Genomic DNA, 25,521 nt, shown 5'->3' on the forward strand with positions numbered 1-25,521 from the left:
ACAGCGTCTTCCAGTGAAGAGTTGAAACTTAATTTGGGGGTGATATTTTTCTGTGTCAGGATGGGTCGTGTATGTGCCGCCTTCACAGTGTTGTGAGGGTTAGAGATGCATCATTATTTAAGAGTTATTTTGATTATATCTGAAAAACTACGAGAGGAATAATGTTTATCAAAAGTGTTGGTCTCAATGACAGTAATCTGACATGAGAAAAATACATCAGTGATTGAATTAAATTTTATTTAGCCAGCAGAATACTTTGCAACATGGGATTCCTGAGTGGGAAGCATAATAATAGTGATAATAAAAAGAGCACCAGGAACCACCTGGTCCCCATCACTCACTTTCTTTTACATCATTGACCCTGAAGGTGCCCAGGCCCAAGCAAGGAGCGGTAGTAGGCTGACCACAGATTCCCCGATGCCCACATCTGACACCCCTACCCCCCTTTTTTCCATTTGTCTCTGAAGTGCATCTTATAAATTAAGTGCAATTTTTAAATGATTCTGATATTGACCCAAGAGCGCAACTACAGTGATTGTTTGATTTATTTTAACTTTAAATTTCCAATCAAATGAAGAGCTTCATCCTTGTAGCCAGGACCATATTTTAAACAAGCAAACTAGGCATCATCCTAATGCAGAACTAAAGGCTCACATATGACTGGCTTGCGTTGTAGCACCATGTGACAAGCCGGTACATGAATATTTTCAGAAAATCAATGAACATTTGTCAAATAAAATGAATTATGTATGTTTTCCCCTTTCCCTGGCTCAGAACTCACCGTTACAGGTTTGCTTTAGACGATAATGTGGATTGTATTGATTGGCATCCGAAGGTCGAACCTGAACTCCAGGTTCTCGACTCCTTTCCTGCCTTTGCGTCCGCCTCCGTGTTCCTCTCGCCTCACACACACCCATATCCATTACGGCAATGATGGATTGATTATTGGAGTCCAGCCTACACGGCGGGGCGTCAGGGGTCGCTGAGCAGAGAGTTTCAAACTCTGTTTCCACCCGAATTAACTATTATTGAAATAGTTTATTGAGATTGAAGCATTCATCATTTTCTGCTAACCTTGGCTTAAGGGAAGGAAGAGGAGGCGGTGTGGTTTTGAAAGACACTAAATTTCATTTAAAAAAATCTCATTTATTTAGTCTCTTCTTCTTCCTATTTTATTGCCCCTATTGTTTTATTGCTTGGAAAAGGGTATCTTGGCTTTATTTTTATGACAGTATAATTATACTTCAGAAATGCACTTGATTACTATGGGTAACAAAATTGTTCTAGTATATTGGTTTGGCCAATATTGCTATACAAACAACTTTTCAGTCAATTGAGCCTGGTGAAAAATCAATACATTATGGTAATATTTCAAGTAAGAATTTGCTGAATCTATGTGTTTCAACATCATCTCTTTTCAGGGCAAAATAATTTTGAAGTGGTAAGACTTCCTTCTGATATTTTAATAAAAAGGCTTTCTTCATAAAGAAATTTAAAGTCCCCTCCCCACCCCCGCAGAAATGGTTGTGAACAGATCAACATTAGCACACCCAGTTTTCGCAGGGTGGCAGAGACGTAATTTCTGTTTGAAACCTCTTGTGCGTTTGAGTGTGCCCTCCGCCGGCAGTGTGCCATTTGGATTCCTGTGTCTAGATTTCGGTGTAGAGAGATGTGGATAATGCAGAAACCACGTAGCAGTGCATGGAGAGGAAGAAGGGGTCCGGGAACTACGCCCGTCCCGCCCTCCGCTTCATTCGTTCCTTGACCTGCCCTGGTCTAGGGGGCGCTGTGTGGCGGGCACTGTGCTGGTTGCTGGCCACTTCTTGGCTTTCATCAGACCCAAGTCCAGAAGGGGGGGGGTGGGGGCGGGGACATGCTGTCCAAAGGGACGCCTGTGATCTCAGTGTCCAGGCATATGCCAGGGGGTGCTGTGTGCGGGTCCTGGGACTGGGCCAGGAAGAATCAGGAGGGACATCATGGAGGAACTCGGTATTGCAGCTGAGAGGTGGACAAAGGACTTAGGAACGTTCATCTGAAGCTAAAGGCCGTCCTCTGTCCCATGCAGAAGGTGTCCTCGTGCGGAACAGAGCTCCCGTGGAAGCGGCGTCTCTTCTGCCCTGTGCGCTGATGCTTATTTGAAGGGCATGAAGGGACTTGTTCACAGTTGAGTTTCAGAGTTAGGGTTTTTGTGTTTTTTTGTTTTTGTTTTTGTTTTTGTTTTAAGGAGGGGCCACCTGGTGGTGCTTAGGGCTTACTCCTCTCTATGCACTCAGGGATCACTCGTGCAGGGCTTGGGGGACTAATCTGGGTTGCTGGGAATGGAACCCAGGTCAGTGGCATGCAGGGCTCTGGGTTTGAAGAGTGTGCTGGCAGACTGAGGCAGGCGAGCCTGGTGCTCTTCGGAGCTAGCCTTAGATGGTGTGTCTGTGTGCCACTGGGGTGCTTAGGTGTCGTGAATGGGGTGCTTTTCCCTCTACGGTTCCCAGCCGAGAGTTGTGTCCGGGCAGTCCTTCCACCTGGGAGCCCTCAGCCGGTCTTCCTAGAAGGGACCTGCAGAGGTGGCCCCCTTACAACCAGTGGATGGACTCTGTGCCCAAAGTGCCGCCCACTGGGGCCGGAGCACTAACGCAGTGGGCAGGGCACGCACCTTGCATGGGGTCAACTCAGTTAGGCCGCTGGCCTCCCTTGCGGTCCTCTAAGCCCCACCAGGAGTGATCAGGAGGTAGTCTTGAGCACTGCTGGGCGTGACCCCAAACAAAACCAGCCCCAGTGGTGTCCATTGCTAGTGCCCAGCAGCTCTGCAAGCTGAGGACAGCAGAATGAGTTTCCGTGGCAGCTGTGGCCACAGCTGGGCTTCGCGCCATTGCTTTCTCTCGGTTTTTTCATGTCACCTAAGAAGGCGCTACCTTCTCTTTCCAGCTGCAGTCTCCCCCCGCAGGTGGTGGCATGCCAGTCGGGGGCAGAAAGGCCATGCTGTGGTGTTGGCATCAGCCAGCAGTCTGGCTAGAGTTCAGAGCCTCCGAGAAGGAGAATTCCCACCCTGCATGTGTGGGCCTTTGCCTCTAGAGCAAACCAGAGCTGTGGAGCTAAACCCAGCGTCCGCTGCCCGGGAGCGCCTCCGCAGCTGCAGCGTGCTCTGATCCTTCGTGCTTTGTCCTAGTGTGTCCAATGTTGGAGAGCGGATGCCCCTTGTTGTAAGACTCTTCGGTCAGGAGAGTGACCCAGGGGTGGACAGGGCAGACGAGTCTTTGTGCTCCTGAAGTTCACAGCCCTGGGGCGAACAGACAATAAGGAAATGAACCCCAAGATCCTATCAGGCCGTACAAGTGCTGTGATGGCTGTAAGATGGGGGCATGGGGAGGCTCAGAGGGCACCACAGGGCCCGGGCATGGCCGGCTACCTCAGGGCCTTCTTAGTCCTGCTGGGCCCTGGTGGTCTACTGTTGATCAGCCCAGTGTTAAGTTCTGACAGTTCTGTTGGTGCCGAGTCTGGGATGGCCCAGATCCTGGTGAGCTGTGCTGGGAGGGGCCGTACAGAGACATAAAGTGGGTACTCAGCAGGAGGTTGAGGAGGTGATGGACAGGAAGCAGCCAGTTCTGGGAAAATCCGGGTGTGCAGGGAGGGCAGAGTGCCAGGGGCCCCTGCGTGTCACCCCCCCCCAGCCAAGGGGCTTTCTCCCCTTGCTGAATCCCCACTGAGGAGGCGTGTAGTTGGTGGGGTAAGGGGTAAGTGACTTTCCCACAGTAAGGTCACCACTAGAACTTGGCGTTTCTCACTTATTGAAATAGTTAAAAACCCGAGTGCCCTAGAACAGACAACTGGTTGAAGAAACTTTGGTACATCTATACAATGGAATACTATGCAGCTGTTAGAAAAAAATGAGGTCATGAACTTTGCATATAAGTGGATCAGCATGGAAAGTATCATGCTAAGTGAAATGAGCCAGAAAGAGAGAGACAGACATAGAAAGATTGCACTCATCTGTGGAATAGAGAATAACAGAGTAGGAGACTAACACCCAAGAATAGTAGAAATAAGTACCAGGAGGTTGACTCCATGGCTTGGAAGCTGGCCTCACATTCTGGGGAGAGGGCAGCTCAGATAGAGAAGGGAACACCAAGTAAAATGTGGTTGGAGGCCATGCGGGGGAAGGGTGATGCATGCTGAATGTAGACTAGAGACTGAACACAGTGCAGTGGCCACTCAACACCTTTATTGCAAACCACAACACCTAATCAGAGAGAGAGAACAAAAGGAAATACCCTGCCACAGTGGCAGGGTGGGGTGGGGGGAGATGGGATTGGGGGGGGGGTAGGAGGGATGCTGGGTTTATTTGTGGTGGAGAATGGGCACTGGTGAAGGGATGGGTTCTCAAACTTTGTATGAGGGAAACATGAGCACAAAAATGTATAAATCTGTAACTGTACCCTCACAGTGATTCACTAATTAAAAAAAAATTTAAAAAAGAGAGAAATAGTTAAAAATGGAACAGAAGAAACAGTTCCTGGGCCGTAGAGCGCCTGGCAGCGGGAGACTCTCTCTGCCTGTCTTGAGTTGCAGCCCAGGCTGTTTTTAGACGCGAGGGATAAATTAAGACGTAATTCTAAAAGTCAGCAGTGTATCATCTCTCGTTGCTCATTTTTAAAGCTTTTTAGTAGATGCTCAAGCGAATGTTGCTTCATTGATAGAGCCAGTGTCACCTCATGTTTTATACAGTCTTTTCTTTTGGTTCCTTTTGCTTACCAGAAATGTAGAATTTAATCATTGAATCCTGGATTAATTGTATGGGTTTGCTAGTAGAGGTGGTACGTTCTTTGATTTGTAAGATGTGTTAATTTTTTTTTTCTTTTTAGCTGTTTTACAGTATCTGATGTGTTAGAAAATTGTCGTCTCTTGGCTGGCATATAACACAAGCAAATACTTGTATACCATAGCATCTAGGGTATTTGCTTAAATTGCTTTTGGGGAAAATAATTCACTAGAAAGTCCAAAAGGCATTTTCTGTGTATAACTTCCTGCCACAGTCTTTTTCTTTTTTCATTGCTCTGTCATTGGTTACTTTGATGTAGGAAACCATGTCGCTGGTAAATTGCTGCTTTCCTAGGTTCTGTTTTGTGCAGTGACACTCAATTGGAGAAGCAGGTTACCAAAATAGAGGGGGGAAATAGCATTGAGACATTAAGCATAAGGGTTTTTTTAAAAAACATTTAATTTTTAAGTGTAATGTTGTGTTACGTTATTTGAACAAAAAGAAAAGGGTTTTTTTTTTTTGTCAGTTTCACAAAGAAAAGAAAGAAAAAGTTCAGTATCATTACTCAAGCAGAGTTAGTTTCTGGGTTGTGTTTTGTGAATTCTAATAATGAAATGAAAAACGCTCGTACAAAATTAGAACTTGCTTTGGGGCACAATCAATATAGCATTTTAACAAGCTTAGTGAATTTTGAAAATAAGTATAGGGTGAGGGTCTCAAACATACTGATTCTATTACTACTGCTAACTGTAGCAGCAAAGTGTAACAATATATGTAAGTCAATAAACATAAAGCTCTGATTAAACCATAATTAAATGTTCAGAAAAGTTCTCTAAGACCTATGAGTAAAATATAGTTTTGCATTGTCTCAGCAACAAACTGTATAGCCATTGAAATTCTATAGTGCTGAAGAAAATGATGCATGGGCTAATGTCACAGAATGACTTCTACCATGACCAATACCACATAGTGGTTTAAGTTCGTGTGCACTGTTTATATTTTCTCTCTCTTAACAGTTTGTTCTGTTTTTTTGTTTTGGGGCCACACCCAGCTGTGTCAGGACTTACTCCTGGCTCTGTGCTCAGGGATCATTCTTGGCAGAGATCAAACTTGGGTCGGCTGCGTGCAAGGCCAGCCCCCTGGCTGCTGTGCCGTCGCTCTGGTCCTCTCTTTGAACTTTTTGAAGGCAAGTTTTAGTGATTACTGCAGAGTTCAGAGGATAGCAACTGGCGTGACTGAAAGGGAAAAGAAGGAGGTTCCCTGCTTCCCTGGGCATCCGAGAGAAGTGTTTTAACAGCTCTCCAGCCTCCACGGACACGGGGGATGCTTGTGATCAGAGCAGCCATGTTTCTGTTCCCTGCCTGACACTCTGCCCCATGCCCGGGCGCATTGCTGGATTCTGGCCGGTAGAGCAAATCTTACGATCCTCATTTGAGCCACACAGTCTCTGACACAGAGAAATGACTGGATTTCCCTCAGGGTTCAAAGCCAGATATACGTAGAATACCCTAAGACTCCTACTCCCTTATTTGTTAATTCCTTCTCAGTGACCTTTCTAGTAAATAATTCATTACACTTTGGTTCTGTGAGGAGCAAAAGTAATAGGCAGGCTAAGAATTTCCTCGTAAGCCAAAGAATTTTAGCTGGAAGGTTCTAGCAAATATACTCCAGTTGTACTTTTTCTTTTTTTTTTTTTTGTATCAGACGCTTGTATTTTACAGATGACGCATATGAACAAACAGGTGTCTTGCTCTCTTCCTAGGAACTTGTGAGGTTTTGAAATTAATCTTTCAAAAAAATGATAACACTGGTCTACAAAAGTCTGTTACTTCAGCGTAGTATCTTCAGAAACTCTTTGGGATTTTTCATTACCCATGGTTCTGTGAAGGCATTGGCATACATATTTAAATCACCTTTGGAATCAGTGATTTGGGCTCCAGCTCTTTATATTAAAATTGGTTTTCTTCCTCTACATGAACCTTTTGTCCTCTCTTTCCTCATTCATTTTAGTTTAAAAAATATGTGAGGGCCAGAAAGGGAGTACTCCATGGGGGTAAGGCACTTGTCTTGCATGCAGCTGACCCCAGTTTGATTCCTGGCACTGCATAATTCCCCCAGACAGCAGCAGGTATGTCTCCCCACGTATGTGTGTGGCACCTGCTTATTCTGTTTATATTGCCACACCTGGTGATACTCTGGGGCTGCTCCCTACTCAGTGCTTAAAAGTTGCCCCTGGTAGTGCTCGGGGGATCCTGCAGTGCCAGGGACAGGACCCGGGCCTCCTGCATGCGAAGATGTGCTCAGCCTCTTGAACTGTCTCGCCGGCCCTGTGTTACATCGCTAAGCCTACTCTCCCAACTGAATTGGAAAGTGGTATGGTATTTTTCTCTTGACTAGTGGCGAATAGTTCTCCAAAGCAAAATACAGCTAAATTTTTGAAGAGAATCTATTTAATATATTGTTGGAAATCACTTAAGATATTTCACGAGAACCTGGTGGATTGAGCTGTGAAGGTACACCCTTTACTTCTGTTTCCAAAGGGGGCCAATGCTGAGTGCAAGGAATCGCTTAGATTCCTGCTATTGTTGGGTTTAAAGACACTGGCCCCTGTGGTGGTAAGTGTGGTTTGAGTGTTGCACAGTTTGGGTGGTAAATAGAAAGTCCTTCCTGGTTAGCTCTGACCACAGTCGTGATACACCCATTCCATGAAGTCTGCTATGCACAAAAGTGCACAAAATGAAGATAAAGTGCCTCTCTCCAGCCTGACAAAAGCCATTTCTTTGCAGAATGGTAGCTGCAGTGAAAGTAAATAAATGAATGGACAGCAATCACAGCCTAGTTGATGAAACTGTTCAATTAAAGCACAGGCATTTACATGGTGTAATTTCCCTAAATTGCCAATGAGCCCCTTTAGACACAACCAGTGTTCAAATTGATTTCAGCATTGATTTTGGCTGAAGCTGATAAATTTCTGCTTGTTAGTTAAAGTAATTTTGCAGAAGACTTTGTACTGCAGTATTGAAGTGTTCATTTAGCTGATGGTTAAAAGAGGAGTTATTTACAGAGGCCTCTACTGTTGTTCTGAGATGGGACAATTCCCCAATCATCTTTTACTTTTAATTTTTTAGGCTTCAGTATACCAATCAATAGGTGATTGAAACTGATTAAAACTTATCCAACCAGCTGCCTATGGCAGTTTAATTAGAAGCTGGATGATTCTTAAATTAAAGTTGTCTTATTTTTATTGCATAGCCATCTTCCAGAAGAGTAAGGGGCTAACAGTGCTGAAAATGTAAAGTTTGGCTTTGTTAAGGTATCTTGCAAATTGTAAATCACACATTAGCTATTCCTAAGGCATCTCAAAAATGTATTCAGAAGCTTTCTCTTTTAGACATTAGAAATAAGAATATATTTACTTGCTGTCCAGGCAAAAAATACTATAGGACAGGATGAAATTTGCCATGTGACCATCTTCCCCCAGAAAGCCTCCAGTTTTGAATGCATACTTCTATTTTACTTTGAGGTCTTGATTAAAGATGAATGAAAAGCAAGTGTGTTTATATATGTGCACATTGTTTTTCCCACATGTGCTTGTGAGCTACCTTACAGGAGGGAGGTTTTTAATCCCCCTGTCCCGCCCCCCAGGGAAGTTTCCTCATACTCATTTTCTCTAGTATGGGACAAATTCTTGGGTTTTTAATGGAAATGGGTTAATATTTCTGTCATAGGGGACATATTACATCTGTTACTACAGGGAAGACGGGAATAAATGGCTCACTTTTCAGAGGTGCCTTTACTCTTTGACCCACTAGGGTCCTATTTGTGTTCAAGGAGAGGTAATTTAGTAAATCGTACCCCAGTGGCTTGAAAAAGTTAATGCACCTCTGAAAAGTGAGTCCATCGATTTTCCGTATTGCTTTTTAAAAATCAACACTGACCATATTCAGAGAATCTTGAAGGTAGCTGGAATTAGAGGACCTAGGAGTGACCAGTTTTATGTTCACATGGACATGTCAGGCTGTGCACGGGGTTTGACTTTAGAAGAATCCATTCCACCCAGGAACATGTATCAGGCTGGAGAATCTTCAAAGTGTCCCTTCACCTCACCAGCCTTAGTTTCCTTACCTGTCAAGATCAGAGGAGCTCAGACAGTGCATGCAAACCAGATCGCTTCTCCAGATAATATTTATAAATTTTTTTAAATGAATCACCGTGAGATAGTTACGTACTTCCAAACTTTTGTGATTACGCTCCACCAGTGCCCATTCTCCACTACCAATGTTCCCAGTATCCCTGCCACTCCCGCCTAAGTGGCAGGCACATTCTCTCTCTCTCTCTCTCTCTCTCTCTCTCTCTCTCTCTCTCTCTCTCTCTCTCTCTCTCTCTCTCTCTCTCTCTCTCTCTCTCTCTCTCTCTCCTCTCTCTCTCTCTCTCATGTTCGGTCTGTGGTCCTTTCAGCACGCGTCTCCCATCCCGAGCGGGCCCTCCAAGCATCCTTTACTTAGTGGTCCCTTCTCTGTCCCAGCTGCCTTTTCCCCCAGGACGTGAGGCTGGCTTCCAAGCCGTGGAGCCATCTTTCTGGCCCTTATCTTCCAGATAATATTTTTTAAAGCTTTAAAGCACAATGTGAAATTATTAATAGAAGGAAGTTTCGTGAAATAGTCACTTTTGTACCTGATTTTGGAAAGTGGTTTCTGGTTAGCTTTGAACCAAAACACCGGGAGCAGAGACTCATTGTAATTAGGCTCTGGGGAAGTTTGTGGTCAAACCTCAAGGCTTCTCCCCACCTAAACTCAGTTTTTCATTGTTCTCATTCTTCTCTCTGGCCTCCCTTTTTTGCCTATTTCATTTGTTCACCGAAAGAATGCAGTGATCATTGTGACTTATTTCCTTGTTCTTAAAGGCATTTAGTCCATATGTCAAAGGACATTTTGTTCTAGTTGTGGGGAAGTTTCAGCACTTGAACCCGGAGTCATCAGCTGATGGAAGAAATATGGCCTCAGCGATGACCACTGTATCTTCGAGGCTGGAAGGGAAGTCAGAGTGTCTGGAGTCAAGAGAGAGAAGACGGAATGATCATGTGTATGGTTACCCCACCTTTCCTCTGATTGGAATCTTTCTGATCTCACCTAGCTCCTCATAGCATGACGAGTGGGTTTTTAGAGCATAATCAGCAACAAGAAAGCTTCACCCGTGTCTGTGACCTAATAACTACTCTGGTTTGACACTTAGCCAGTTGGGGGATGGAAAACTATTGACAAACCACAGACTATTTTGCGACCACTAGTCAAGCATCTGTAATGGGTTTTTAGGCAGAAGGAAGGCTGGCATAGGCTGCTATTTGAACTAGTGCAGTTTGCATAAAAGCTTATTTTTACAACTGCTGTTTACTTTGGATTTCCTATTTTAACAGCCAGAGCCTGGCTAATGTGTTTATCTATTATGGAAGGCAACAACTGTCAGTGTTGATTTCTCTGAAATGATTTGAATTTCTTTTTTGTGGATGGCTATTTTAGCATGTGACATATTGGCAAAGTACACCCCAAAGAAACTTGCCAAGAGAAGAAATCTCGGGGAAAAAAATTGAGTAATAAAAACACAAATTTATTTAACTGAACAACAACTAGTTTACATTTGGTTACTTAAAACATGTTGCTTCATTAAAAATATGGCATCTGTGAGCCAGAAGTACAAAGTTTGCACGCAGGAGCCCCGGGCTTACTCCTTGGCCCCACCTGGTCTCCCAGCACCGTCAGGAATGACTCCTGAGCACTGCCAGATGTGACTCCAAAAAACTGAGAAAACTAAAGATGACACCGAAAGGGTTTTTTAACTAATGTGGCAAAGCAGCCGAAGATTTTTGTTTTGCTTATATACATAAGCATATAGTCACCTGCATTTGTCTGCTTCAGTTTCGTAAGACAAAGAAGTGTGTTAGTTTTTTGAGGTTGACTTCAAAATCGCTTGTCCTTACAATTCCAGTAGAGTGTCATGCAGTCAACTCAAGGTTCTGTGTTTGTTGTTTCAAACAGGAGATCCACAGATATCATTTTGTCCTGGTTATCTCTTAGTTTTATCTTTTTAATCTCTTCCTATATTTATCCCCTTAATTTCTGTCTCTATTCTTTTTTGTAATTCTCTCTCTCTTTCTCTCTCTCTCTCTCTCTCACTCTCTTTCTCTCTTTCTCTTTGTTCCAAGTCTATAAAATCTTCAAAATGTAAAGATTACTGGGGCTGGAGCAATAGCACAGCGGGTAAGGGCTTTTGCCTTGCACACGGCCGACCCGGGTTCGATTCCCATATGGTTCCCTGAGCACCGCCAGGAGTAATTCCTTGTGCAGAGCCAGTAATAACCCCTGTACATTGCCAGGTGTGACCCAAAAAAGCAAAAATAAAAAAAAAGTAAAGATTACTAAATAGGAAGAATCCTTGCATTTGTCATTTAAATTTTCCATTTATCAGTTACCTTTATGTCAGCAAATGTCACATGAGGAGCAAAGTAGTAACATCTGTCACTACAGAATTGAGTGGTCCTGTGTCATACCAACTTAAGTGCCACATGAAAACAAATATGGAAGTAAATTTAGTAATTGAATCTGAATGTGGCCATTTCTTAGCTTTTATGCAGATACATAGACAATTAATGCGGATAACAGAAATCTCATTTCCTCCACAAGTCTCATGGTTCATCTTCTTCAAGTCAAACTTTATGTTCGAGTGAATTGGATCTTGGTGAGGTTTCTCTCTCCCTTTGCCCTTCGGTCTTGCCCGCCCTCTGCTAGACATTCTAGAAATCTCTGTGGCATTCAGAAGAACAGAGAAGCAGGGACTCCAGGATATCCCACAAGCTGTGAAATCTTTGCTTGAAAAACAAAACTGATTTTTATCATTTAATAGTCATTACTATGTCTGAAGCAAACTAATAAAAAATGCATTTGTAATGTTTATTTATTTTAAAATAGCCTTTGCTCACTTTTCTTCTCGCCTCCTGCCTGAGGAAGACCCGGGAAACAAAATAAACATCACAGTCTTTTCTGCCTACCTCGCCTTCTCTAATTGCTGGTGTTTCTGTACAGCAAATACAAAATATTGCTTTGAACCACTTTAGTGGCTAAATTATTTTGTTAGGTTTCCCCATCCATTTGGAGAACTTTCCAACAATTGATTTTGCGCTATAATTCACTGAATAATTGTGTTCCTCTGAGATATGCCATGTTAGAGGCAGGACTGAAGTCAGTGGCATTTATTTCACGCCGTGTACAAGAGAAAGGTCCCACCCCTTCACCATACAGTGGCAATACTGTCATTTCAGTCTCTGGTTTTGTCACAGTGACAGAAAGTCAGCGTGCAGGGTAATTCCTCTTAAGATCCTTCAGCTAATAGGGAAAAAGGAAAAGGAGAGGTATTCCCTTGCTCATTTTGATGACTAGCTAACAGATTGATATTTATAATGCCTTATCAGTCTTCAGTTATGTTGAAATGTAAAATATTTGCAGTCCTCTCAAAGGTCATTTTGTCTCTTTTAAATTATAATCTGCCCTATAATCACTGGAGAAATACAGATACTCCTTCCTTCTTTCTTTCTTAGAGTTTAGCATAATTTTATTCTAATGTGTTGAAATTAATATGCAAAATAGAACCGTAGAAATTAGATGCCAACTTTAATTGTATGAGATTGTACAAGCTTTATCAGAAAATATATGATCAGCTCTAGGTTATTTATTTTGTGAACAGGAGTCAGCTGGGCCGACTTGTATTATTTTTTTGACTCTCCTAGAATTTGAAATTCTAAGCATAAATAATTTCAGTAAACATTGTAAAATGCAGATGCAGCAGAGCTTCTGCGTGGCATGTATCTCTGTGGGGTTCCAGATGTCGGGATGGGACGGTAGATCCGGGCTGTGTCTCCCTTAGGTCCAGTGTGAGTACAGCACCTACCAGTCTCCTTCTCAGCTTCCTGCTAACTTGTCGAGATCCCACGAGAAAGTCAGTGTAAGCCTGAGGACCGATATGTCTTCTAATGAATTTGCATTAGGGCTTAGATGAAGGTGGGCACATCTCTAGCCAAAACAAGGAAACAACGTCCAGTGATAACAAACCTTAGATTCTGATAACAGAACTGAGGTTACCAGGTTGGGTGAGGGGAGGGGGGAAATCAGGAGGTGAATAAGAGGTGATCATGGTGGAAGGGCCAGTGCTGAAGGTACAGTAATGAACAAGAGATTACAAGCCCTTGATTTCATGAAGCTTACTTAGTTACTGACGGGAAACATGAATCAGTTCACTGTGTTAGGTGTGGATCAGTTGTGTGAAGAATACAGAAAGAGCCAGCAAACTTTCATATCTGGTACCAGGGATCCAACCTGGGCTGGACTCAGACAAGACATCTCCTCTGCCACTTGAGCTGTCTCCTAAATTCCTAATAACAATCTAATTGTTTTTAATAGGCACTGTGATTTGTAAAGTTGTTCATGATTCAGTTTCAGGCATCCTGTGTTCCAACACCAGTTCATAACCCTCCACCAAGGTCCTCAGTTTCCCGCCCGCCTCTTTATTTACTTGTTATGTTTATTTATTTTCTTTTAGGGCACTGGGGTCTATAGTTACTAATCAGATTTAGCGCATAAACATTTATCCCCTTCCTTCTGCAGAGTGACCACCTCCCTCCCCCACTGTCATAGTGGTCTCCTCCCGCTGTCCCCCACTTTTCCCTCCCCCACCAGTGGCAGGCTTCACATAGGAAGACCAGTTCTCACGTTCTGTGTTTCTGTTGCCTTTGGCCATGCAGTATTCTTCTACTATGTTCCTTTCTTTTTATCCCTCTTTTCTTTTCTTTTCTTTTCTTTTCTTTCCTTTTCTTTTCTTTTCTTTTCTTTTCTTTTCTTTTCTTTTCTTTACTTTTCTTTTCCTTTCTTTCCTTTTCTTTCCTTTGTTTTTGGGCCACACCCAGCAATAGTCAGGAGTTATTCCTGGCTCTGCACTCAGGAATTACTCCTGGCAGTGCTCAGGGGACCATATGCAATGCCGGGGATCAAACCCACGTAGGCTGCGTGCAAAGCAAGTGCCCTACCTGCTGTACTATGGCTCTGGACCTACTACATTTCTTTATGTCCCACATATGAGATCGGTCATTCTTTGTCTGTCCCTCTCCCTCTGGCAAACTTCACTCAGCATGATGCTCCCTGGATCTATCCACGTAGCAGCAAATTGCATGATTTCCTTTTCCCTTAAGGCCGAGTAGCAGTAGTCTATTGTACCCGTGTGCCATCGCTTCTTTATCAATCTGATGCTCTTGGGCACCTGGGTTGGTTCCACAACTCCTATTGTGAACATACAAGTGCAGATGTCTTTCCTGCTTTGGGTTTTTTTGGGCCTTTGGGGTCTATTACAAGAAGTGAAAATGTGGGACTATAGGGGAGGTCCATTCCTACTTTTTTGAGGAGCGTTTGTATTGTTTTCCCAAAAGGCTGGACCAGTCAGCATTCCTACCTGCAGAGAATGAGGGTTCCTTTTCTCCCTTTACATCCATACCAAGACTGATTGTTTTTGTTCTTTCTGACGTGTAAAGAGCAGGCTGCTTTACATGAGCTTGTCCAAGCAGGACCTTTTGATCTGACAGAAGTGAGGGAGCAGGCTAAGTGGATGTGGAGGCAAATCGGTTCAGGCCTGAGGGGTGGGTGCCAAGGGTCTGAAGCGCTCCTGCTGGTTTTCTGGGGCAGATGGTCTGTTGTGGGTGAGGGAAGGTGACAGAAACGGAGATCATCTCAGTGACCAGGGCCCACATCCTGAATTCCTTGGAAGGACTTTTGATTTAACAGATAAAAATCTACCAATCAAGTGGGGAGGTTGACAATGGCTCCAATTCATGGTATATTTCCATGCCCACCGCTGTAAAGCTTGGGCCGAGGGTAGAGTAGGGGTGTGTGAAAATAAGTTGTACTCATATGGTTGTGAAATTAATCACAGGAGAATTTCTGTATCAAACACTATGTGAGTGATAGATTTTCTTTTCATCCTGAATAAGCATTGGCCACATGTTTATTACTCATTGAGCACTTACCCTGGGCCAGCGTTCATGGTGCATGCAGAGAATATAGTGACGAGGCTGGGGCCATGCCCAGTACTCAGCAGAGGGCCAGAGAAAAGTCTTCTGCAGTGTGTGAGCAGTGACTACGACTACTCAAGCCTGCAGCTAGGGAAAACTTCGCATTTTTATTTTATAAATTTTCTCTGAAGGTGAATATTAGCAAAAGGCTTGTGCATTTTTTAGGGCATCATAGTTTCCTCTTATATCTTTCCTATCTGTAGTGTACGTTGCTGGTAGCTGTGAACAGGAGATGAACAGGGTAAGAAGACAAGAATTCTAATTGTGCCATAATCTTTGAATTCTTTGTCGTAAACATGGCTCACAATAAAGGAATAACCTCCCCTCCCCCCCAAAAGTTACATGTCCCAGTATTCTGCCCATCTTTGTTGTTAAACGTTGTTCGAGCTATTATTAACCTCCATTTGTAGAACTCAGAGCCGTAAAGCGGAGTCTGAAGGCAGGAAGATACCTCTGGATCTTCCCGTCTGTTTGCACAGGTCGGCTTCTGAATCATGTTTGTTATGTGTGTGCCAGGCGCCAGGCTCGGTGTTGTACCTATTGATTATCTTTGAGTCCTCATACCTCCCGAAGGTAGGGACCACTTTCCCCATCCCGGACTGGAAACACCACAGGTGTGAACCTTTGCTAACTTCAGGGTATGAAGTGAAGTGGCAGAGTGGGGAACCACGCACTCGGCCCCCACCCCCACCTGCCTTGATGGGCACATAGTGCTTCCGGCCTGCAGAGATTTGACTATGGGGAAGCCAGGCGCGACACAGCAGGTATTTGCTTTGCATATGGAGAACCCGGTTCTATCCCCCACACTGATATGTCTCTTGAGCCCACCAGGCCCAGGACTAAGCTCTGAGCACTGAGCAAGGAGTGAACCCTGAGCACCGCCAGTTGTTGCCCCAAAACCAAAGAATTAAACAAAAATTTGGGGGTCGGAGCAGTTGTATAGCGGTAGGGTGTTTGCCTTGTACTTAGTCAGCAGGTTCAGCCCAGCATCCCAGCTGACCCCCCAGCTGATAGCAGTGATCCCTGAGTGCAGGAGAAACCCCTGAACACTGCTGGGTATGTACCCCTCCCCACTAAAAAAGGACAAAAAATTAAAAAGTTGACTGTGGTCCTCTTTAGTCTGGTTAAACTAACCAGCATTGTTCTGTGTTTTAAGTCATGGATTTCACTGCCCTAAGACTTCTGCCTTAAAATATGTGTCTTCTTCCACAATTCCTGTCTTGGCTTGGCCACCTATGAGCTTGGATTCTAAATTATTTTTGCATAGTTTTATTTAAAAATAACAACAACGGGGGCTGGAGCAATAGCACAGCGGGTAGGGTGTTTGCCTTGCACACGGCCGACCTGGGTTTGATTCCCAGCATCCCATATGGTCCCCTGAGCACTGCCAGGAGTAATTCCTGAGTGCAGAATCAGGAGTGACCCCTGTGCATCACCGGGTGTGACCCAAAAAGCAAAAAATAATAATAATAATAATAATTTAAAAATAAAAATAACAACAACAATAGCAAACAACACCGTTTTTTTTTTCACTAACTTATTGTTGTTTATAGTATTTTAGCATTTCAGGGTTTCATCTGCGTGAAATCATCCACAATCCCGACACCAGAGTGCCAGTACGCTACCACCCCTGTTCCTTCCTCTTGCCATCGTTCTACCATCGGCCTTTTCCTCCCAGTCACACTGAGTCTAGAAGTTTAGTTGGCTTTGGTGATTCCTGGTCTCCTTCTGAGTGTACTATGCAGTGACTCTCTCCTACTTTCGTGCTTAGTTCACGCAGCAGGACTAACAGAATCCTGGCAATCTAGCCTTTGTCCCCAAAGGAGCAAGTTCATCTTGTTTTCCACTGAGCATCTGACTTCAGCTCTTTGCCCTGTCATGGGTTCATGCATGGAGTTGAATTCCAGGTGTTGGCACGTGTGAATGATGCTGTTATCACCGTAGGAGTGAATGATGTTTCCACATTTTTCAGTTGAATGTCTAGGAGTGATATTACCGCATCATTTTTGTGTTTTGGACCTTTTTCCATAGTGGTCACACCAAGTTACATTCCCACAGTGTAGCAAGTTCCTATTTTAAATAGAAGGGCTTTTAGGTGTGTTCTTTGTAGAAGGAAGGGATTCGACTAGGCAGTTCTCTAATACTCTCTGCTGGCTCCATAAATGAACTTACTCTATTAAAATTAAAGGTTATACCAATATTTTTGTTATATATCTAGATCTTAATTATTCCAGATTTAAAAAAAAGGAATAAGAAAGGGTAATAATGTTCTCTTTTGCTGGTCTCTTGGTTCTCTAGGAAATACTAAACAACAACAAAAAAATGCCCCAGTCTCTTGGCTTTATTTTTTTCCCTCCCACAGTGTATGTAGGGCTCAACTTTAAGAGCTGGGACTATTCCCAGAAGGTCTGTACTAGTCTCAAACAAAATGGAGCACTCAAGGACTCAGCACTAAAAATATCTTATAAAAATGTTTCCTCCATGCACTCATCGGAACACGTAATTACTGTGGCAACAACAAACTAATTTGAAGTGTTAGCTGTTAATTAAAACAATGCAGAGGTGTATGGATGTCTTTCGGTGTAACCAGAGTCTCCATTCAAACTTCATTAATCACGTTTCACTTAATGTGTTGAGGAAGGTCAAAACAATTGAGAGGCAGTATCCATTGAGAGGAAACAAATTCCCTTTCTCCAGGTAGAATGCCTCTTGCAAATTTAAGGGACATCCTCCACTCATACCTGCCATCGCCTTTGTCACACACAGCTCCTTGATGATTAAATGTGAAATTGGTACTGTCATTGCCCTGTAAACCAAACCGTGGGCATCTTTATTGCTCGAAATCGAACCCAAACGTCCACGGATGAATTAGCGTGCATCATGATTAAATCATCAAGCCTCCTCCTTTTAATTCACTTGGAAATTGGAGACCTTTCTTTTGGAAAAGAGATCAGCTTTCTTGACAAGCTAATTAAGTTGCCAAACAGTTCAGTATGATATATATATGTTCAACACGTTACCGTATATATATTATTGTGTAAATATATATATGTATACACAATAGATGCTATATGCTAGACTCAGTGCTAATCATTTTTTTATTACTGTTCCAGGTTTAAAAAATTCAGACATCATGTATAAAACTCAGACATTGCTTATTGTCCAATGTAACTTCTTTTCACAACTTTTGAATCCTTGTATATCCATTCAACTATTTATATTCATAGTTCAGTCCTTGATTAGTGATTGTGATATATGGAATTAAAGTTGATGTTGAAATAGAAGGGGCATGTAATTGGTACATAAGGGGGAAAAATAATATATCACAATTAAATCTTATGTATTATTCACTCATATATACTTGGAAGAAAGTTACTAAATTTCCTCATTTCACCTTCAAATTAGCTTAGTCCCACAACTTCTGTCAGACACTGAGGAAAAATGCAATGAAAGTTTTTGTATATCATTTTATATATCATTTTTATATATGATAAAATGATATATAAGTTTTTATATGTCACTTTATTCAGCTGTATAATCAAATTGTGACCAGAAATGTAGCTTCACATTGTAAACAAACAAACAAACAAACAAAAGTTCAATATTAACATAGAAAGTAAGTGGTAATTTGTCCTAAAAATGGCATAGAATTGGGGCTCCACTTATAAAAATACATATTTATTTAAGATATATATATACTTAATCCCAAGGAATTCTGGAAAACTAACTTGTTAAATTTGAAGTAGTCTTTATTTTTTTTTTTTTTTTTTTTTTGCTTTTTTGGGTCACACCCAGCGATGCACAGGGGTCACTCCTGGCTCATGCACTCAGGAATTACTCCTGGCGGTGCTCGGGGGACCATATGGGATGCTGGGATTCGAACCCGGGTCGGCCGCGTGCAAGGCAAACGCCCTACCCGCTGTGCTATCACTCCAGCCCCTGAAGTAGTCTTTATAAACACTTGGGTCACTTGTCATTGTCACCATCATCCCGTTGCTCGAGTGGGCCCCAGTAACATCTCCATTTTGAGACTTGTTACTGTTTTTGTCATATCGAATACACTATGAGTAGCTTGCCAGGCTCTGCCATGCGGGCGAGATACTCTCGGTAGGTTGCCAGGCTCTCCTAGAGGAGCGGAGGACTCGAACTCGGGTCAGTCATGTGCAAGACAAATGCCCTACCACTGTGCTATCACTCGGGTAGCTGATAATAAGAAAAAGTCTTTAGATCCTTTTATAGAAATGAACATTTGCAGGTTATAATCTGCCTTCCCTTTAAATGAAGGTATGGGAAGTCAGGTGCTTGCCCTGCGCAGGGCTTCCTCTGCCATGACTGTTTCAGATCCACATTTGGTCCCTGAGCACCTCCAGGGGTCACTCCTGAGCACTCACTGTGGCCCAAAGAAACAAACAAAAATTGCATTATTAAAACAACAGAATTTCATCCTATGTAACGGTGGTCTTCAGCCTCTGGTCTACTGCATTGTTTTATACCTGCGGGTCCACGGGCCAGCATGCAGGACAGGGGCACGTCCACAGGTGAGAAAAGATTGAAGAATGCTGATAGATCCTTCCGTTTTTTACCTCAATAAAGATGTTCAAATTTTTTTCAGAGCAACCAAATATTCTGCCAAAAGTAGCAGAAAGTGATATTTTCATTTGACGACATATATTTTGTTTTGTTTTTGCTTTTAGAAATTAGAACTTTTACTCTTGCTGGTAAATATATTTTTTAACTTGGCATTTGAGGTCAGGGGGCTCTGGGAGAGCAAGCTTCCGCGGCCTCCCTTCTTGTCCTGCCTGCCCCACACAGACCTTAGTATTTGCTGGGTGAGCAAAGATCAGCCCAATCTTGCTAATGTACAAAATATTCTCCACAATAAGATCAAAATATGTCCATAGAAGAAAATTCTGATGATTGTTGTGTCTCACCATGGGGACCTCAAGTCCTTATGTAAGGGTTTACTAAACCATGGTTGCAAGTTAAAGCTTCTGTGTTAATGTTTGTGTTAGTCGAGATTGTTTGGCTTCTGCAGTTTATCCTGTCCAATCTGGTGTGGTACCACTGAGATGTCAGTGTTGTAGAGTTTGGAGATGTTTCTGCAGAAAATCTAGAATATTTAACGAGGCAGTTAACCGGGCTGCCAGGTCTTCTGAAAGTAGGGGAGATGGGGGGAGGCCACCCAACCCAACTCTGAGAAGGCCTGGAGTTTACAGCCGCAGAGAAAACTGAAATTTTCAGCGAATTAGCTTGTCTGTGGAGCGCAGTCCTCGGGTAGGGGGTCTGGCCAGAGAGGGGCCTGGTGGCGGCTTTGGGTTATGAGAGTGGCTGCCAGGGGGTTGGTAGGTTGGGCGGGAGCTGGCCAGCCCCTCTCCTGAGATTGCTCCAGGAGTCTCAACCAAGAATGAATTTTTTTCACTGTCCAAGAAATTTTTGTGGTTAGTTTTTCTCTTTTGAGATTTGTTGGAGTGTCTGGAATAAGGCTGGTAGATGAACTTACGTGGCAGGGCCGGTAGGATGTGGACCTAAGTGACTGTTAAATGCGCTGCTTTGCCCAGGGCTGGTGAAGACACACCCACTCAGGGGCAGCCCCTCGTCAGGGCGCTGGAGCCCCAGGACCTGGTCTGAGACGGGCTTCTGCCCTTTACCCTCTCCGTGCCACTGAACTTTATGCTTCTGAGTGTCCCTCTACCAGGAAGATTCCAGCATTACCTCCAAGGTCCTTTTTCATGGACAGTGAGTGAATCAGGGTACACCATCGAAACCAAAACTGTGTCTTCCTGCTATTGAAAAGTATTCCCGTAATCTCTTGCTGTCGACATGTTCCAATTGACATTTGTGTCCTTACCCTCTTTTAGGCTTTCTTGTAATCCTGAGTGATGTTGTTATTTCTTTTTTCTTCCCATAGAGCATATCATGTCCCAAGTGGGAAGATATTAGCTGTTAAGGTAAGTGCTGGATACGTTTTTATGAAATACTTGATTCGCCTCCCATCAGCTGGGGTCACTGGTGTTGTCTAAGAGAAGATGAAATAGTTTAGGGTTTGGATGGTAGGTGTTGGGGTCTGGGCCCTTCCTGTGATAGTACGTGGTGGGCCTTGGGGATTTCCTCTGATGGGAGCTGGTGGGCCATGGGTCCTTCCTGTGATGGGAGCTGGTAGACCCTGGGGATTTCCTGTGATGGGTGGTATTGGCCCTGGAATATTCCTGTGATGGTAGATGTTGGGCCCTGGCCTTTCCTGTGACTTTTTGGGGTTCTGGAGGTGCTTCAAGTCTGCGTCAAAATACTTAGTCTCACAGCCTTCTTTGGAGAATTGACCTTATTGCTGCCTACTCTTCTTTCTGTGTTCCCTAAGGGCTTCGCTGGCTTCCTGTCTTGCAGCTCCAGGCCTTTGTGGTTATTCATCCTTTCCCCCTTCATCCTCCAGTCTGCATGCTACCGTGTTCTGTGAGATAGTTCCCTGAATTATCATTCCTTCCTCATTGCTTCCTCTCATTCTGTATCCTTACCATGGCCTTGAACCAGGCTCAGTCCCTCACACCTGGACTTCTGCAGTCACCTCCATACTGTACCTTCTACTTTTTGCTTCTCCCATGTACCTCTTCTCTGCTAGCAGAGAATGCTGGAGTTCAGCCCTGACCATATCAGTGCTGCGGTTCACCCCTTCGTACCCCCATGGAGTGGGCAACACAAAGCCTTTGAGGCCTGCCTGCTTCTGACCCTTCCTGGTTCCCCAGAATACCCAGCCCTACGCCCCTGCCTTCCAGACTGTCGTTCAGTTGCTCCAGTTCTTCTCGCCCGCGCCCTCGGGATCGGCCCCCTGCCCTGATGTTCTGGGTTGCTCCTCTGACCTTGGTCCCATCATTTGATCTTTGACTTTCCTCGTGGTGACTCTGGAACTGAGTGTCTGAGTGAGCCCTCTGCCATCTCAACTCTGGTCCTGGTTCTAACACCGGACTCTTAGTTCATGGACTGCTCAGGTCTCTTTTGGCCAGTTAAGCTCTGGACAGGGCATTCCCTTCTAGACTGGGCTGATAGTCCAGCAGGGATGGGCGCTTGCCTTACACCAGCCAACTCCGTTTCAATCCCCGGCACCCCTGTGGTCCCCTGAGCCCTGTGAGAAATAATTCCTGAGTCCAGAGCCAGAAGTTAGGCCTGAGCAGGTGTGGCCCAACATCCCTCCCCCTCCCCACCCCACATCACCACCACCAAATTGAGTGTGCCCTTCCTTCCTTTATAGCCACCTCCTCTGCTTCCTGCTGTGCCCTTTTTCTCCCGTCCCTGGGCCCTTTAAAAAAAAAAGCATTCATAATTTTGGGTGACTACTATGTGCCAGGTGTTACGGTAGACGGCATATTACTACAACCATTTACTTGTTTAAGCCAGTGTACTTTTGACTTGAGGACATTGAATGTATAAAGATAAAATGTTCCAGGTCTTGCAGTTGGAAGAGCTGCAGCCAGGATTTGAAACAAAATTCTTCTGAGATCACAAGAATTGTGACCTCTGCCAAGCCACACAAGGGTTCTCATTGTACGTCCCTTCAGTGTCTTTCTATCTTTCCTCCTCTAGAGTATGTGAATGGTTCTCCGAAGAATTTAGCCTTTCCCCCTGACACTTGTGGAGTGTATATTTCAGCCTCTTTTATCTTATTAGAATTTATCTTACTAGGAAGCGGAACAATCAAACTTTTAATAAGATTAAAACACAGGTAGGACCTGGGTCTTCTGATGACTGAGCAGTCCGGAGTCCTCCCATACCACACCCAGAATGTGTTAGGGACACGAGTCCCGTATGGTCACGGAGCCTTCTGATCACTTCCACGCCTTCGGATGAGGTGCACCAGAACTCCCTCGTGGAATTTTTTATTTTTTTAAATTTGGACGTTGTAGCCAAACTTGGTTCAGAGAATTGGAGAATTCAAGTGCAAGACTTTCTCATGGAGCATGTGTGGAAACCACACGTTTCCCAGACAAGGAACTAAGTCCGGAGTCTCCCTGAGTTCACTGCACGCAGCAGTGCCGCAGCCCAGGGTGCACTGATGCTGGGCAGCTCTTCCTGCCCTCCGGAGCCCTGTCTTTGCTCAGAGAGCAGCGGCAATGCAGCCCTTTGCCCTGTCTCCTGAGTTATTTGATGGACATCCAGAGATGTCAGAACGCTGAGATTTTTGTTTCTGGTGCAGCCAGAGACAGCTTTAGGCTCTTCGCTCCGAGAGAGGAGGGCTGCTGTAAATTGTCCGGTAGACTTACTGTTTGGCCGGCCAGCAACATGACCATTGTTTGTAATTTCATGTCTTTTATTTTATTTGTTTTGCATGTAGTATCTTTGGCTGGTTTCAGTATCAGTATAATGTCAACCTCAAAATGTGTGTAGAAGTATTCCTTCCTTCCAGCTTTTTGAGTCTGAGGAGGATTCACCTGGGATCACCTTAGAAGATTTGCTCAAATTCTTCAGAAAAACCTTCTGATCCAGGACTTTTGTCTATTTTTGGCTCTATTGTGGTAGTTACATTGATCTAAAGAGTACCTATTTCTTTTTTTTTGGACCTCACTGGGAAGTGCTCAGGGCTGACTCCAGTTTGGGGTGGTATGGAATGCCTGGGATGGATCCCAGATCAGCCATGTATAAGTGCCTTACCTGCTCTAAGGCGGAGTCTCCTGCTCCCACGGCTGGCTGTCTTCACTGGTGCCCCTTAGAGGTGGGCGAGTTGAGTTTCTCTCCCCACCATGAGCAGAGCCCGGGCAGCCAAAGACCTCCAGAACCTAGCAATAGCCATGCTCAAGGCCACTCTCCACATGCTCAGAAGAGCCTCACACATGAAGGAACCAACAGAGAAACCCAGGTGTGTGGGACCTGGGGCTGAGATCTACAAGCCTGCTTGTATTGGGACTGGGCCTCCTCCACCCAGATCCCTCATTTCCCGGTAGCTAGACAGTCACCCCCCACACACACACAAACTGCGCCCCCCACCACCACCCTGCACTATGTAATCCCATCAATGGCCAAGATCCAGAGACTATAAAACAAAGCTCCCGGAAGCACGACCGCCTATTGTCTATTTCTCCCTCTTTGAGAGCCCGGCAAGCTACCAAGAGTATTCTGCCCGCATGGCAGAACCCGGCAAGCTCCCCGTGGCATATTCAATATGCTAAAAACAGTAACAATGATGGGTCTCAATTCCCTGATCCTGAAAGAGCCTCCAATGTGGCACCGTTGGGAAGGAGGAGTAAAGAGAGGCTGCTAAAATCTCAGGGCTAGGAAGAATGGAGACATTACTGAACCCACTCGAGCAAATCGATGAACGGGATGACAGTGATGACAGTGACAGTGATACATGTATTTTATTAAGCATGTTTATTTTTCCCTCCTTTGGTTTTTGGGCCACAGCTGGTGGTACTCAGGGCACCATGGAGTGCTGGGGATCAAACCCAGGTCCCTCACCTGCTAGGCAGTGGCCCTGCCCACTGTCCTGTCTCTCTAACCCCCTCACTTAAAATTATTATTATGTGTGATTACTCGGTTAGGTATGCTGAGGGGCTAATTGTTATTTCTGGAAAGGGTATAAGCAATTTTTAAAAAGAACTTCTAAGACACCACCTACAAGTTGGCCCCTCTGGCTGCTTTTTAAGTTCATTAACACCCATTGGACAGTCAGGTACGGGCCAGCAGTGATAAGATACATGGGGCCTCATGGGATAAGGGTGGAGACACTCCTCCCCCTCCCCCCCCCCCCCGCCGTGTCGAGACCGCAAGATGTTGCCTATGGTTGGCCCCTCTGGCTGCATCTTGAGCTCCTTAACGGTCATAGGTCCCAGAGACACAAAAACGAATCTCGGAACCCAGTGGCTTTTGGCAGAAATCTCTCCAAACTAAATTATTAATATTTCAGAATTACAAGCATATGTCGTGTGGCCATTGTGGCTGTGCGACATCATATGCTGTTCATAATCAGTAATAGAAAACAGATTGTCTAATGTTGCCTTTTCGGCTGGTCTGAGCGTTGGGGGGAAATTCCAAATAATAATGGTGGGACTGGTGTCGAAATACTGAGCGTAATCAAAGTACAGAGAGAGTAATGTGGAAGTTATCTGCCACATAGGTAGGGGGAGGGAGTGGGTTGAGGGGTATACTGGGGGTTTTGGTGGTAGAAAATGTGCACTGGTGAATGGATGGTTGTTTGATCATTGTGTCGCCAAGACTTAAACCCAAAAGCTTTGTAACTGTTCTCACGGTGGTTCAATAAATAAATTTATTTTAAAAAATAAAAAGAATAAAAAGAACTTTTAGGGGCCATAGTGGTAGTACTGTGGGTAGCATACCTGCCTTACACACAGCCTATCTGGGTTCAATCCCCAGCACCCTGTATGTCCCTGAGTCCACCAGGAGTGATTCCTGAGCACAGAGCCAGAAGTAAGCCTGAGCACCCCCAGGGGTGACCCCAAAACAAATAGCAAAATAGGAAAACTCTTTTAGAGCTTTGGGGCCAAGGGCCACGCCTAGTGCTACTTGCTGTGGTGCAGACCTGATGTGGATGACGCCTGGCTGTGCCCAGCAGTGCTTGGGGGATCATTTGGGACCAGGGAGTCAAACTCAGGGCCCACCGGTGCCCTATTACTTGAACTTTGTCTGTGTTCTGAGAAAGGACATTTATTCTACAGCTTCCCTC

The 25,521-nt window shown here is 44.4% G+C and overlaps 1 protein-coding gene across 3 annotated transcripts in view; it reads left to right on the forward strand.

Annotated features, from left to right (window-relative positions):
• MAP2K5 (mitogen-activated protein kinase kinase 5) overlaps positions 1-25,521 on the forward strand; it is a 269,651-nt gene that overhangs the window by 73,424 nt on the left and 170,706 nt on the right. For all 3 annotated transcript variants that reach the window (XM_055126994.1, XM_055126993.1, XM_055126995.1), the window contains one exon: positions 20,764-20,803. In XM_055126994.1, the coding sequence (XP_054982969.1) occupies positions 20,764-20,803 (40 nt within the window). The remainder of the gene's footprint in view (positions 1-20,763; positions 20,804-25,521) is intronic.

This window comes from Sorex araneus, chromosome 2 (assembly GCF_027595985.1).
Source record: "Sorex araneus isolate mSorAra2 chromosome 2, mSorAra2.pri, whole genome shotgun sequence".
NCBI lineage: Eukaryota > Metazoa > Chordata > Mammalia > Eulipotyphla > Soricidae > Sorex > Sorex araneus.